The sequence below is a fragment of the Entelurus aequoreus genome, linkage group LG01 (genome assembly GCF_033978785.1).
Source record: "Entelurus aequoreus isolate RoL-2023_Sb linkage group LG01, RoL_Eaeq_v1.1, whole genome shotgun sequence".
In the NCBI taxonomy this organism is placed as follows: domain Eukaryota; kingdom Metazoa; phylum Chordata; class Actinopteri; order Syngnathiformes; family Syngnathidae; genus Entelurus; species Entelurus aequoreus.
The window spans coordinates 39,589,602-39,603,858 of NC_084731.1; the positions used below are offsets into that span (position 1 = coordinate 39,589,602).

The 14,257-nt window shown below is 40.4% G+C and overlaps 2 protein-coding genes across 3 annotated transcripts; one reads left to right on the forward strand and one right to left on the reverse strand.

Moving 5' to 3' along the window:
* Positions 1-299: 299 nt before the first annotated feature.
* On the reverse strand, positions 300-4,505 carry LOC133663746 (zinc finger protein PLAG1-like). The gene is made up of 3 exons (XM_062068482.1): positions 4,366-4,505; positions 3,373-3,684; positions 300-1,471 (listed from the first exon to the last, which is right to left on the reverse strand). Exons 2-3 carry the CDS (start codon positions 3,618-3,620, stop codon positions 406-408), a joined length of 1,314 nt encoding a protein of 437 aa, XP_061924466.1. The 5' UTR covers positions 3,621-3,684; positions 4,366-4,505; the 3' UTR covers positions 300-405.
* A 306-nt stretch (positions 4,506-4,811) lies between these two features.
* On the forward strand, positions 4,812-11,050 carry LOC133663834 (coiled-coil-helix-coiled-coil-helix domain-containing protein 7-like). Of its 2 annotated transcripts, XM_062068560.1 has the most exons (4): positions 4,812-5,040; positions 8,029-8,096; positions 8,204-8,302; positions 10,092-11,046. In XM_062068560.1, exons 2-4 carry the CDS (start codon positions 8,043-8,045, stop codon positions 10,194-10,196), a joined length of 258 nt encoding a protein of 85 aa, XP_061924544.1. In that variant the 5' UTR covers positions 4,812-5,040; positions 8,029-8,042; the 3' UTR covers positions 10,197-11,046. The 2 variants fall into 2 exon arrangements, with proteins under 2 accessions (XP_061924544.1, XP_061924603.1); XM_062068619.1 differs by lacking the exon at positions 4,812-5,040 and having other exon boundaries at positions 8,034-8,096; positions 10,092-11,050.
* Positions 11,051-14,257: the final 3,207 nt, after the last annotated feature.

The window sequence follows — 14,257 nt, forward strand, 5'->3', positions numbered from 1 at the left end:
AATACAAATAATCTAAAACTGGTGAAGTTAAATGGAAAATAACTTTATAGTATAATCACTGGATACATATAACAATTTAATTAATTTTTTTTCTTTTTACATTTTTTTTCTTTCAATGATGGCACGTGAGGCCCCGCCTCACCTGCCTCCCCTGACTGCACGTCACTGATATATATATATATATATATATATATATATATATATATATATATATATATATATATATATATATAAAATCTTAGGACTATAAAAAGAATCTTAGGACTATAAATCGATCTATCGATCAATCGTTACACCCCTAATATGTATGTTCAGTACTGTATGTATGAATGTTTGTATGTACAGTACGTTTACCGTGTATGTTGATGTACTGTATGTATATATGAATGCGTCAAACTTACTGGATCACTGAAAAGCCTGATGGAAGCGTGGCAGCGTGGTTGTTTTGGAGGATTGTGGGAGCAGGAGCAAAGGTGTGTTGTCTTGGTGGAGCGTGTGCTGCTCTGCACTGCCCCCTGTTTGAATGTACGGAGGTCCATTTAGCGGCAGAAAATTGAAAAGCTGGGAGAAGTCCATCAGCGACGAGGGCGAGGCCATCGAGTCACACGTCGGCGTTGATGTCGGAATCCTGGACAATTCCTGCCTCGCTTCTTCCATCATGGCGGCGTGAGAATCCATCTCCAGTTTGCAGGTAGAAAGTTGATATTGGCTTGCGGAGGACGACGAAGGCGTGATGCTTTGTAGCGCCATTAGGTAGCTCTCCAGTTCTCCCTTTTGGTTCTGTTCCAGTCCCTGTGAGGAGACAGCGTATGAGGTCATGTTGGAGCCTAATGGGTATTTATTTAACGCGGCGTTCGGGAGGGGATCTGAGTCCAGGAGGGCGGTGGTGTAAATGTGCTGATGCGGCATTGTCGTCAACATGTCTGGGAGCTCAGCCATGGACTCAAAGACCGGAGGCTGCACCAAATCAGCTGGCTCACTTTTCACTCGCAACAGTTCTTGAGCGTGACTCTTCTTCACATGTCGGGTCAGGTGGTCCTTCCTGCCAAAGCGCTGCGCGCAGTATTGACACAGGAAGTCCTTGCGTCCCGTGTGGACCACCATGTGACGCCGTACGTCTTTACGGGTGTAAAATTGCCGCTCGCAGTGATCGCAGTGGTGCTTTTTCTCCTTTGTGGCACCGGCGGACTTGCCGGCGTGGGTTCGGAGGTGTTCCAGGAGCACCGCGGTGCTGGGGAACGCCTGCAGACACACCTGGCAGGTGAGGTCCCCGCTGTTGGCGGCGTGGAGGGCGAGGTGGCGTTTGAAGCCCAGCTTGGTGTTGTAGTTCTTACCGCACTCCTCACATGCAAAGGCTTCTTTGTACGGGTCGTGGGTGTGAAGGTGATTCTTTAAGTGATCCTTGCGGTGAAACATTTTTTCACAGTACGAACACCTGTGGCTTTTTTCTGGCGAGTGAGTTGCCATGTGCCTTGGGAAATAAGACACATTCTATGATTGGGATATGTTTTGTTTTTTTACGGCAAGTCAACAAAACACATGGTAACACTTTAGTATGGGGAACATATTCTAAGTAACAAAGACTTAATTTAGAGTTATTTGGACAATTAGGGGAACATATTCTAAGTACCCTAACCCTAACCCTAACTTTATTGAGGGAAGACTCTTAGGCCATGTCTACACTAAGTCGTTTAACCCCTTAAACAAATAATTATTTAGCATAAGCCCCGTTTCAGCCACACTAAACCAGCATTTAAGGTTCCCCTCCTCGGACAAATTTTTACAACTGTAAGTCAGCCGTGTAATTCTTGAATCTCCGGCTCTTAGCTTTGTATGGACTCATTGATCGTTTAAGAAGTGAGTTCGGAGAGGAAGTGACGCCAGAAAGACCTTGCCCACACAGAAAGTGACGTCAGAAAGAACGCACCACAGCCAGCTTCATAATAAAGCTCGGAGCTAACTACTGGACATATGAAGGCGAGTCATCCAGACATGCCCGTGTTTTTCATTCTTCTACATGTACAGACGCTTGTGGAAATCACACATGAATACCTTAAGAGAAAGCGATTGCAGCTATTTGGGATACAACACTTCTCAGACGGCAAGAGAACTTTCGAATGTCAGGGTCAGCTGTGATGCTACTCAGCAAAAAACTTTGTCCATTTGTCGGAGGAGAGACAACGAGAATGCGAGCTCCCGTGGATGTGATAATAAAGTTAGCGTGTGCTTTGTATTACCTGGCCGTCGAGGGAAGACTACGGAAAACGGCGAATGGATTTGGACTGACAAAGCAGACTGTATCAGTTACTGTCTGCCATGTATGTCGCGGACTCAACGTCTAGGTCCAGAGTATATAAAGTCACCAAAATGGACAATGAAGGTGAAGGCAAAAGAGTGAGGAGTGTCCTGACCAGATATCTAGATCCCTAGATTGATTGATGTAAAATGTTCTTTATCACATTGTTTACGTGTCTAATAAAATGTGATTAATTTATGATGGCTCAGGTGTGATTCACTACAATAGGGCCCCACAGCACACTGGATTCCAATTAATTGAAATACCACAACACTGGTTATTGTTCAGATAAGTTACATTTAAGAACTTGCACACAAAGCAACACTGGAGGTGACTATGACGTGCGCATTTTCCGCGCATGCGTACTAGGTCGCGTTGCGCCGGCGGACGGAGGGCGGCGGGGGTCTTAAACAGTGGCATTGTTGTGTGTGGACACGGATAAGGTTAGGTGTTATTTACCCTGGATAACCTTATCCGGCTTAGTGTAAATGGGGCCTAAGTCTTTGCTGTCGTCCAGCATTCTGTTTTTGTTTACTTTATAGCCAGTTCAGTTTTACTTTCGTTTTGCATCACCATCCCTATGCTTCATTGCCTTTTCCTCTCCCTTTTGTTCATTTTCAGTTTAAGCATTACATACCTTTTTACCTGCACACTGTCTCCCGCTGTGGTCTGCATACTGGGATCACAACAAACCATCCTTGTCTCACCCGACACAATCCGACTTTTACAAAGCATGCGTACTAGGTGGCGTTGCGCCGGCGGACGGAGGGGGCCGGGGGTCTTAAACAGTGGCATTGTTGTGTGTGGACACAGATAAGGTTAGGTGTGATTTACCCTGGATAACATTATCCAGCTTAGTGTAAACGGGGCCTTGGTTAATGGCTTACTGGTTGTATAATAAGGCCTTGCAGAATAAGGCATTAATAAGTACTTAATAATGACTCATTAAGAGCCAATATGTTACTAGTTTGCATGTTAATAAGCAACTAATTAATGGTGAATATGTTCCCCATACTAAAGTGTTACCAAGCACATCATTACAAGTATAGCTGCCATCCACAGATGCTTGCAGATACCTTAGCAGCTTGTATTTGGAGACAAAGGCCTTGGTGCATCCAGGCTGGGAGCAGAAGTATGGTCTCTCTCCGGTGTGAGAGTAGGAATGCACCTTCAGCTTCTCCACACTGTTGAAAGCTTTCTCGCAGTCTTCGCAGGGGAAATTCTTCTTGGGTTTTCCTTCTGCTCGCCTGCGCCTCCCCATGGGTGCCGCCAGCTTTGCCGTGTCCAGGACCTGGTCCAAGTGGACCTGGGTTCCTGCCGCCATGGCGCCCCTAAGGCAGGCTAGTTGCACATGGACATGTTGATGACGTCATGCAGGACTCATGAGTCTGAGAGACAGGATGTAAAACATCATCATGCAATACTGTCACTAACCATTGCAAATCATATACATGTTGTCAATGTGTGCTCGTACCACAAAAATGAACTAGAAAATGGACACATTTTGTGGTGAACGTGGGATTTGTTGTCGTGGAAAAAGGTGGAACGTCAGCAAAGAAGGAGGAAGCACTTATTAACTCACCAACACATCAACATTTGGCTGTTTGAGCATTATTATTATTATTTTTAAAGCAACTGTCAGGATGTGTCAAGGCTGTGATGGATCAAAAAAATGACACGCATCGGGAGACGTTCCGAGAGGTTTTGAATCGATCAGAAACGTGAAGTGAAACCGAAACGTCAACTAAATTGACAGCAGGTATCAATAAGCGAATAGGTTTGTTACTTTCAAACGGGACAAGTTGAGCAGGCTGTGATCAACTTTCATCAACTTAATTCGGATCTTTTTTTTATATATTTCCACAAAGTGCACATACGTGATTGTCGCACCGTGACAGTCATAGCAACTTTGACACAATTAGTTGTGCACGTCTTTTTTTACAATAATATAACTTGTCCGCGGCGTCCAACTTTTCCCCCTCAGCTCACCCGTTTCTCATAATTTGAATAACCCCGATATTTTAATTCAACAAATGAGTAACGGTATATCAAACTGACATGAAACTTACCCTGGACGCTTTGGCATCCTTTCTGTTGTGTTTTTCTTGACTTTCAACTATTTTTAGAATTTTTAATAATTTTTTTCTCATATTTTTTGCTAGACGCGACGGGCCCGAAATTTGTTTCCTTTCCTATCTTTAGAGCAGCCATTGTGTGTGCGCTGCAATGCAACCGCACTATGGTCTAAGTCACGCCCCTTTAAAGTTCCAAACTTCCTTTACATTTTTGAATAATTCGTTTCTGCCCTCATATCAAAGTGATTTGAATTAATTTGCAAAGACAACATTTTCAGAGTCCCGTTACATTTTTTTCAAACATTCCAAACCTGTTTTATTCGACTTAAACGTGTAGGAAAACCTACAACACTAACTCAATAACTATTGGCTAATTTTCTTGTCCGTCGGAAAAGACAAGATAGACGGGATTCTATTGGCCGACGTTGCTGTCAATCAAAACTAGACGTGCTGTTGCGTTTCCTGGTACACAGTGGAAGCAGTGCAGTTAGCATTAGCTTGAAGCGGACACTCAAATCTGAGGATTAATATCACATATTTCATTTACATTCAACACTCAAACCTGTGGATTGATTTTAATATATTCATTCTACACCAGACACTGAAGTCCATGGATTAATTTGATAAAATGTTTTCTTAACGTTACAGACTCGTCCTTGCTCTTCACTGGTAAGTCATTTACTGAAGTAACAGTTAAATAAATACTACTGCATGAAATGCATAAATATATTCTATATACATGTTACTTATGTCATATATAGACTACATATATTCAACCATACGTTTTGAAATAAAGTCAATCAAATATAGTTTACTCATGTCCATGAGTATGTACTGTCGTGGTCAAAAGTTTACATACACTTGTAAAGAATATAATGTCATGGCTGTCTTGAGTTTCCAATAATTTCTACAACTCTTATTTTTTTGTGATAGAGTGACTGGAGCACACACTTGTTGGTCACAAAAAACATTCATGAAGTTTGGTTCTTTTACGAATTTATTGTGGGTCTACTGAAAATGTGACCAAATCTGCTGGGTCAAAAGTATACATACAGCAATGTTAATATTTGGTTACATGTCCCTTGGCAAGTTTCACTGCAATAAGGCGCTTTTGGTAGCCATCCACAAGCTTCTGGTTGAGTTTTTGACCACTCCTCTTGACAAAATTGGTGCTGTTCAGCCAAATTTGTTGGTTTTCTGACATGGACTTGTTTCTTCAGCATTGTCCACACATTTAAGTCAGGACTTTGGGAAGGCCTTTCTGAAACCTTAATAATAGCCTGATTTAGCCATTCCTTTACCATTTTTGACGTGTGTTTGGGGTCATTGTCCTGTTGGAACACCCAACTGCGCCCAAGACCCAACCTTCGGGCAAAGATAAGACCTTCTGGAGGAAAGTTCTGTGGTGGTAGTATTATGCTCTGGGCCTGTTTTGCTGCCAATGGAACTGGTGCTTTACAGAGTAAATGGGACAATGTTAAAGGAGGATTACCTCCAAATTCTTCAGGACAACCTAAAATCATCAGCCCGGAGGTTGGCAAGAATTTTTGTTCTGCTTTTCAGCATTCACACCCACTTTCTACTACAATTGTTTTTTCTAGTTTCTAATCATGTTGTCAAATGGTTAATTTATACTTTATTTTATTTCAACAAAAATACTACAATAGTTAACAAAATAACCTGTTTGGTTAAAATAAAAGACTCAGTATTATAATCCCGGCTTGTACATTTATGTATATGATGATGAGGTGTTTCATAATATGTATTGTTATGCCCCCAGCGTAGTTTAATGTGTCTTGTGGTCGGATTCACTCACTGCAGGTATCGCTGTTTGGTAGTGTATTTCCTTTTTGTTGTGTACCCTAAACCGGAAGTATGCCAAGCTGTCTGCCATCTTGCGGCAGTCCTTTGTCAAGACTTCAGCAGCAGTACTGTGTCATTGTATGTCGTGTAACTTATAAATGACTGGTTTTTCATTGTCTTGACATGAGCCACAACACCTCATCAGCGGCTAATGTCCCTCCACAGTGCAAAGCCACTCCTAAGACAGCAATCCTCGCCTCCGTGGCGGCAAATAAACTATGTTTCCTACACCTACTACTATCACTGGAATAGCTAAACATGCTACACAACACACCATAGGAGATATGCTAACTGTAAGATAGAGCTCTTAAAAGTAAACAAAGGTGGGCGGATCGATAACATTTGGACAATAACGCTATCGAGTATACAATAGTATCAGTATATGGTCATGAGTACAGTAGTTGGATCAATATTTTTTAATATCAACAAAAAGCTAGCGCGCTAATGGCTAGCTAGCTTAGATGCTAACATGAATGCAAGACACATTAACTTTTAATAAATAAAACTTGGTTAAGTTATATCAGTGTCTATTCAAGTGCTTTTTGAGCAAATTCAGCAATACAGCGATAATAATGATAACTGTGATCCTTTAAATCACAATAGTCGTGGTATGAATTGTTACATCCCTATTTTGTTTCAAATTAATACCATCATATACAGTCGTGGTCAAAAGTTTACATACACTTGTAAAGAACATAACGCTTGCCAGATATCGCCAGGTCACAAAAAATATGTATTTTATGTGTATTACTGGGATGTTACTGACGTCACGTGCGGCTCACTTTCCACCCAATGAATACTGGTGGTGGTCAACCTAGCTCTGTTCTCAACGGGTACTTGGTGCCATTTAGCTTTTCTCAAAGAAAAAATGCCCCATACTTGTGTTGTTTTCGCCTGAATGAAACGTTTAAATAGCAGAAAGGATCAACGTTTCTTCAGAGTTCCTCAAGAGGTTATCATAAAGTGTACCGTGTTTTTTCCGTCTTTATTAAAATATAACGATAAATGTCAACATTGTGTATGTGCTGAAAGCTTCATGTATAATTGTTGCCTTTGGTAAAAGCTTAACTCTTTTAGGTTTTGCTCACATCTGCTTTCTTTTATTTAGACACGCTGAGTAGGTGCTTTACGAAACACTCATAGCAAACATGTGTTTAAGAAATACAAATAATATCAAGAACATACTTAAAGGGGAAATAATATACAAAAGTATATTAAAAAAAACATTAACAAAGTGATCACTGCAAACTCTTGCGTTCTTCGGCTATGTTCCCTTGGACTGGAGTGTAAGCTGCATGCTTTTCTCATTGTTGTTTTGTAAATTCTTGCACTCTTCGGGCCTTTTTGATTACCTCTCCAGGGACTCTGAAGAAACGTTTATCCGTTTCGCAATTTGAACAATTCGTACAGCCGAAAACAACACAAGCATGCGGCATTTTTTCTTCGAGAACAGAGCTAGTTTGACCACCACGCATATTTAATGGAAAGGACGTGAGCCGGCCGGACGTGACGTCAGTAAAATCGTAGCAATTGACTAAACTTAGCAGGGAGTATTTTGACTTGGGAACAATTTGAACCGGCTGAAAAATGTGAACCGTTTACAGAGAAAAAGTGGGAAAACCGGGAATATTTTCCTGCATTCACACAATTAGGTCAAAAGTAGTAGTTAGTGACAACATAGACATTTCACACTTCACATGCGGTTATTAAACCAATGCTGTGTTGAAAGCACGTTACAAGTAATAATAAACATCTGTTTTGTCATGTATGTGCAACATGTTTTTTTTTTTTCAGAGTTCCAGATACAAATGGACAGAAATTCCAGGAAAATTCGGAATCAGGACTTAAATCCATGCATTCAAGTGAGTGCTCCACATTTTATCCTAGGAATCAATATAAAATGTATGCGTTCTATACAGTATATAATGTTGTAAAACTTATTGGATTATCTTTCTTTTGTATTTTTTAGGAAAGCGATGCCTCTCAAAAGTGTTTGGATGCTTACAACTATGATAAGAACATGTGCAGCGCCTACTTCCAGTCTTACAAGAATTGTAGAAAATATTGGGTATGCATGATTTTTTTCTGTCTTAGAAGAAACTATGAAAGTAAGCTACTGCCGAGGTGCCTTTGAGCAAAGCACTAGTGATGGGACCAAATGTGCAGAGGCTTCGAGGCGTGTGTTGAGTAATAGAGGGGGCGTGTATCGATCATTTAGGGGAGGAGCCGGAAATGATGACGTGTGAAGCCTCGGTGCCAAGTTGTACCACGTGACCACTTCGGGAAGCGGTTCAGATTTGCCGGGAGATTCGACAACTCATAAACCGCCCAAGCTCCATTGAAAATGTGAGCTTTTGAGACTTGTGGTCAGTTTGGAATATGGATAAAGAATACAAATATATTTTTTAAATGCCGCCAGAATCAAAGAAGGACGACAAACTGAATCCATAAGACAAACTTGATGTCCATTTGATAAACATAACATTTTCCACCTTGGATCGGTGATGTCATCAGAACTTTGGTAGCACAATGGTTCGCACATTCGCCTTTTATTCTACAAGACGTGGGTTCGATTCTTGGCAGCGTCAGTTCTCAAATGTGTTTATCACTGTAAACATTACATTTGTTAAAGTAAAGCATTCTGTGTTTATTTTTTTTAACTAGCTTCCAGAAATTAATAGCCGGGTAGTGGAAAGGTTTTGTCAAAAAACAAAAAGAATCGCCTAAAACCAAAACTAAAAATTAACTAAATCCCCTCTGTTCTGTACATCATTGTCCAAGTTTCATTGTATTGTCATCTTCCTCTTTATGCCATTTCCTCAAGGTGACAGAAAAAACATTATACAACCTGCCATATTAATATGATTCTACCATGTTGGTAAAATATAAACACAATAATATATGTACAAATATAACACATGAAACATATTTTATTATACTTTGTTGATTTACCTAGCAAAAGTATTTTGTCAAACATTTATTGTGATTCACTGACATTTCCAAGAGGCATAATAGACGCCACATTTCAATGCATCACACATTATGTGGTTAAGATGCAGTTGTTTGTATTCATACATTTGACCAGCAGGCGGAGTCTTGTGCCGAAGCATGTATTATAAATGATAAATGATAAATGGGTTATACTTGTATAGCGCTTTTCTACCTTCAAGGTACTCAAAGCGCTTTGACAGTATTTCCACATTCACCCATTCACACACACATTCACACACTGATGGCGGGAGCTGCCATGCAAGGCGCTAACCAGCAGCCATCAGGAGCAAGGGTGAAGTGTCTTGCCCAAGGACACAACGGACGTGACTAGGATGTTAGAAGGTGGGGATTGAACCCCAGTAACCAGCAACCCTCCGATTGCTGACACGGCCACTCTACCAACTTCGCCACGCCGTTTCCCATGTATTGAAGCTTCAGAAATTCTACAACCAATTGGCTCAAGTGTTTCAATGCCTCATGAGGCTTCATCTGACCATCACTACAAAGCACTGAATCAGAATAAGAAATACTTTATTAATCCTCGGGGGAAATTAAAATTTCAAATTTTAAAAGCCTCTCACACTGATTTTCAGAGACTCAATTGAATTTGAAAAGTGAAATTATTACATAAATCTGGGCCAGCCCTTGAAGCAATGCAGCTCATCTTATAGTTCTTCATATTCAGGATGTATCATGAATGTTATATCTCATAGGAAGAATATAGCTCACAGTTGCTAGTCTTAAATACTTCTAGCATTATATCACCATCTAATGGTGGTTTCTCAGTATGCACTGTAATTAGGTGTACCTTACCAAAGTTGTTGTGTGGATTTGTGGTAAGAGTGTTTCTAATGTGGTCTTCACAGCACAACATCATGTTGCAGAGGAGGAGAGAAGGGGTGAAACCTGACATGCCAACAGCTGCAGAAAGGCAGGACATTCTCTCTGCACATGGAGGAAAACCCTATTGACCTGTATGACTTTATCATGGATGGTAATATTGTTATGTAAGTGACGTGAAAGACAATGTAAGATGATTCTTTTCACTGTAAAAAGACACTTTTTAAGCATTCTGCGCTTTTTTTGAAGATTAAAAAAGACTGCAAATGTTTTACCTCAGTTTATATTTCCACTGTTATTGTTTTTTTATTTGAGTAACACTAAGTGTGGTTGACTTTTAGCACTGCTTTCCGTCACTAATTTCACTTTATGATATAATTTCAAGGAATTTAATCCAACTAAATTGAGGTTTGTGTACTGTTCTGACTGTTTATCAGTACCAAAACTTCAGTAATCGATACTGATACCTATGAATTTCCATTAGTTATAAAACACCTTATCTAACTCATGTACTTTTACATTCATAAATATATTTATTTCCTTGTTACGTTATGCCTTTTTGCTTTATTTTTCACGAGCCCATAACAAAAGAGGGCCGTTCAAAGTGTTGCCAAACAACAGGCAAGTTTCTCCAAGCGGTGTTTTCTTCGCACTTATGGAAGTGATAAAGGTTGGCTTGCATGCTTCTGGAGGTTTTCTGCACGCATGTGGTAATGCACACTCCCTGGGCTTGTGGTGGCGGATTTCCTGTCACTCGGTGAGCGCTTGTATTTGAATATTGAATAAATGCACGACGCAATGTACTCCTCTCTTTCACTTTAAATACGTAGCGCTACTCGCCAAATATAGCAACAAAGTGGCTAAAGAGCATCACAAATCATTTCTGCTACGTCTTTGGAAGTGCAGGTGCATTTGGGTTATGTTGTGAAGCGGAGTTACACCACATCTACAGTTACGCTACACTCGTGCTTCTCAATTATTTTCGGTTACGCCCCCCTTAGGAAGTAGAAAACCTTTTGTGGGACACCAATGCATCGAGTCTAAGATGAAAAGCAAAAAAAAAGTAATTTTTTTTATCCTGCTTCTAAATGTATGATAATATGATATATGTTTTGCCTTGTAGTTGATTCGGTAGCACATAACAGAATAAAAACTTTAGATTTCAACGCAACTTTTTCTAGCTTTCTCACCAAGTAAGAAAACAACAATGAGATATTTTGTACTCGGACCTAAAAACAATTAAAAATAATTAATTATCAAGCCAACAAAATTGCGCTTAAAAAAATGTAACATCTTGAAGTGTAATTGTTTTCCCTACTTGGGAAAAGTCAGTCAGGTGGTTTGTTTTATTGAATTTTTTTTTTGTTGCCATCATTTCTCAAAGCAGCAAAATTTTAACATTTCACGTCTTTTAAGAAGTACTAACTTTTAAATAAGAAATATTAGAATAATGTACAGCATTTACCTCGAGAGTGGACTTCTACAGTATCTCCTTCCAGCTGCTTCTCCGTCAAACACACCATCAGCAGCTTCTCCATATTTTCATAGATACATGTCTGGGTTTAGAAATTGTTTAACCTCATTGGCTGGAGTCATCGACTCATTCTGATTTAGTATGGTGCAGACTAACATTGCTATGCTCCAAATGCTTCACAAAGTTAGCTAGCTACACTGTCATTTTGTTGATGATTTATTTCTTTAATTCAATGAATATCATCCACTCCTTCTTCTCAGCACTGTCTTTCATTCTCACTTGGGGCGGTAGCACATAACAGAATAAACATAGCTCGGTTGGTAGAGTGGCCGTGCCAGCAACTTGAGGGTTCCAGGTTCAATTCCCGCTTCCGCCATCCTAGTCACTGCCGTTGTGTCCTTGGGCCAGACACTTTACCCACCTGCACCCAGTGCCACCCACACTGGTTTAAATGTAACTTAGATATTGGGTTTCACTATGTAAAGCGCTTTGAGTCAATAGAGAAAAGCGCTATATAAACATAATTCACTTCACTTCACTTGTGTCCTTCTTTTTGAAAATGTATGTCCATCTCTAGCTAAATGTATGTCCATCTCTAGCTATAGACCCAATGTTTTGGTCGTATCTTACGCAACCGTCGTGACACCAAGGAAGTTAGTAACCCAAAACTTTGCACATGACAATTAGTGGAGAGATGGCTCATATCCCAAAAACTTGGGATGACACACTGTATAGCACCACTGCACTATACTTTCATTGCACAAATACTAATATCGGCACTCAGAGTTTAGGTTCCTAAACATGTTTTATTATAACTCTGATAAATTCCATCCATTTTCTACCACTTGTCCCTCTCGGAGTTGCGGGGGTGCTGGAGCCTATCCCAGCTGCATTCGAGCGGAAGGTGGGGTACACCCTGGACAAGTCGCCACCTCATCGCAGGGCCATTCAATGTTTCAAAAATAATCCCTGGACATATGCAATGATAGAAATAATGTCTCTTCTATATAAGGAAAAATTGTCCTGTAAGAAAATGATAGATCTTTTTATGTCCGACTGAATGAAAAAATAGTATTAAATCACATTGTGTATATTAGTAAATCTAGCCTTAACAAAATCGTTCTCCCAAACATTCAATGTTATGATGTTAATAATATATTACCTTAATGAAGAAAACACTTTTTTTCCCTCTAATAATACAAATTAATTCTAATGCTAGTCAATTTATTGGCCTAATAAAAATCAGGACATTTGTCAGGTTTTTGTACAATATTGGTGTTTAGTATATTTCATATCACAGTTATTGTGAAAGCTTAACACCTTTTGTGTGAAGATCCATTGCTCTGTTTTAGTAGTTGTGTGTTTCTATCGCACTTCAAAATAATCTTTTCGAGTTTTGGTTGTTTGGTTTAAAGAAAGACTCTCAAGTGACCAGTCAGTCACTTACTCCAGACTTGATTATAAGGAGCTCGACAAATCCTATAAAGTCTTTAAGACTCTCATGGATTACCAAACAACTTACTGAATGAAAAGAGCAGGCACCTTCTTTCTGTTCAAGAACCTTCAAGAACATTTTGGGGCTCTCGTCTATAAATGTTCTCATTCATCTCAGGGCATTTGATCGATCGCAACTGGACTGTCTGGTTTGTCTTAGAAGACGTTTCACCGCTCATCTGAGTAGGCTTCATCAGTTTGTGCTCATAGACTTAGATTGGTCAGAGGACTTGGTCTGATGACTAGATCTGAACAATTTAAGTCTGTGAGCACGAACAGAGGAAGCCTACTCAGATGAGCGGTGAAACGTCTTCTAAGACAAACCAAACTGTCCAGTTGCGATCGATTGAATGGCCTGAGATGATTCTGGGCTCTCGTGTCTCTGACAGCAAACATCTGTTTCAAACCAATTAGCACAATTTCCCATAGTTGTAAATCCCCAACTATTTTAAAATGTTTCTGTTTTTTCACTTCCTCCAGGCATTTTTGGTGATTGTTGGAGGCTTAAATTCCTGAATTCGAGGAAGCTTTTTCAAAAAGTTGTGATGTTTTCAGGCTTATTGTTACGGTACAGCGGGGAAGAAGGAGACGGCACAGAGGCAAGGACGTCGTTTAGCTCTATTACTTATAAATACAATATTATGAAGTCCAAGGAGGGCAAGGCAAGCTCAGAGGTCCAGGGACAGGCAGGAGGTCAGGGGCAAGAGCGAGACGTCAAAGTCCGTATCCAGGCGGGAGGTCGAGATCCAAAATGGCAGCCAGGTAACGAGAGGGAATACGGGGAGATGAGACACACAGCTCGTTACCAGGAAACGGAGGAATGCTGCTGGATGGCGACACAGGAACACAAGACAAATGAACACGGACGGGGAGAAACACAGAAAGAGAGAGAGAGTGAACATAGAGTGTCGGCTTACTGTACGGCACAGGTAGCTACGTTCTGACCCGAAACGCAGGTTTGCAATGGCTTAAGAAGCGTAGGGAACTCATCAGCGTCAGGTGTGTTGAGTGCTGATTAATTGCAGCTGCAGGAGTGGTGCGCGCTTGGAGGTGCGCTCAGCGGAGCGCATAGATGAATGCGCATTGGAATGCACCCGGGCCGTGACACTTATTTTTTCAATAGCTTGTGATTTTATGAATTTATTAATGCCAAAAAGCATGTGATTTAAAAAAAAAAAGGAAAACAAATACTAGTTGTATAGCACACAGTCTTAAAAGTAGACA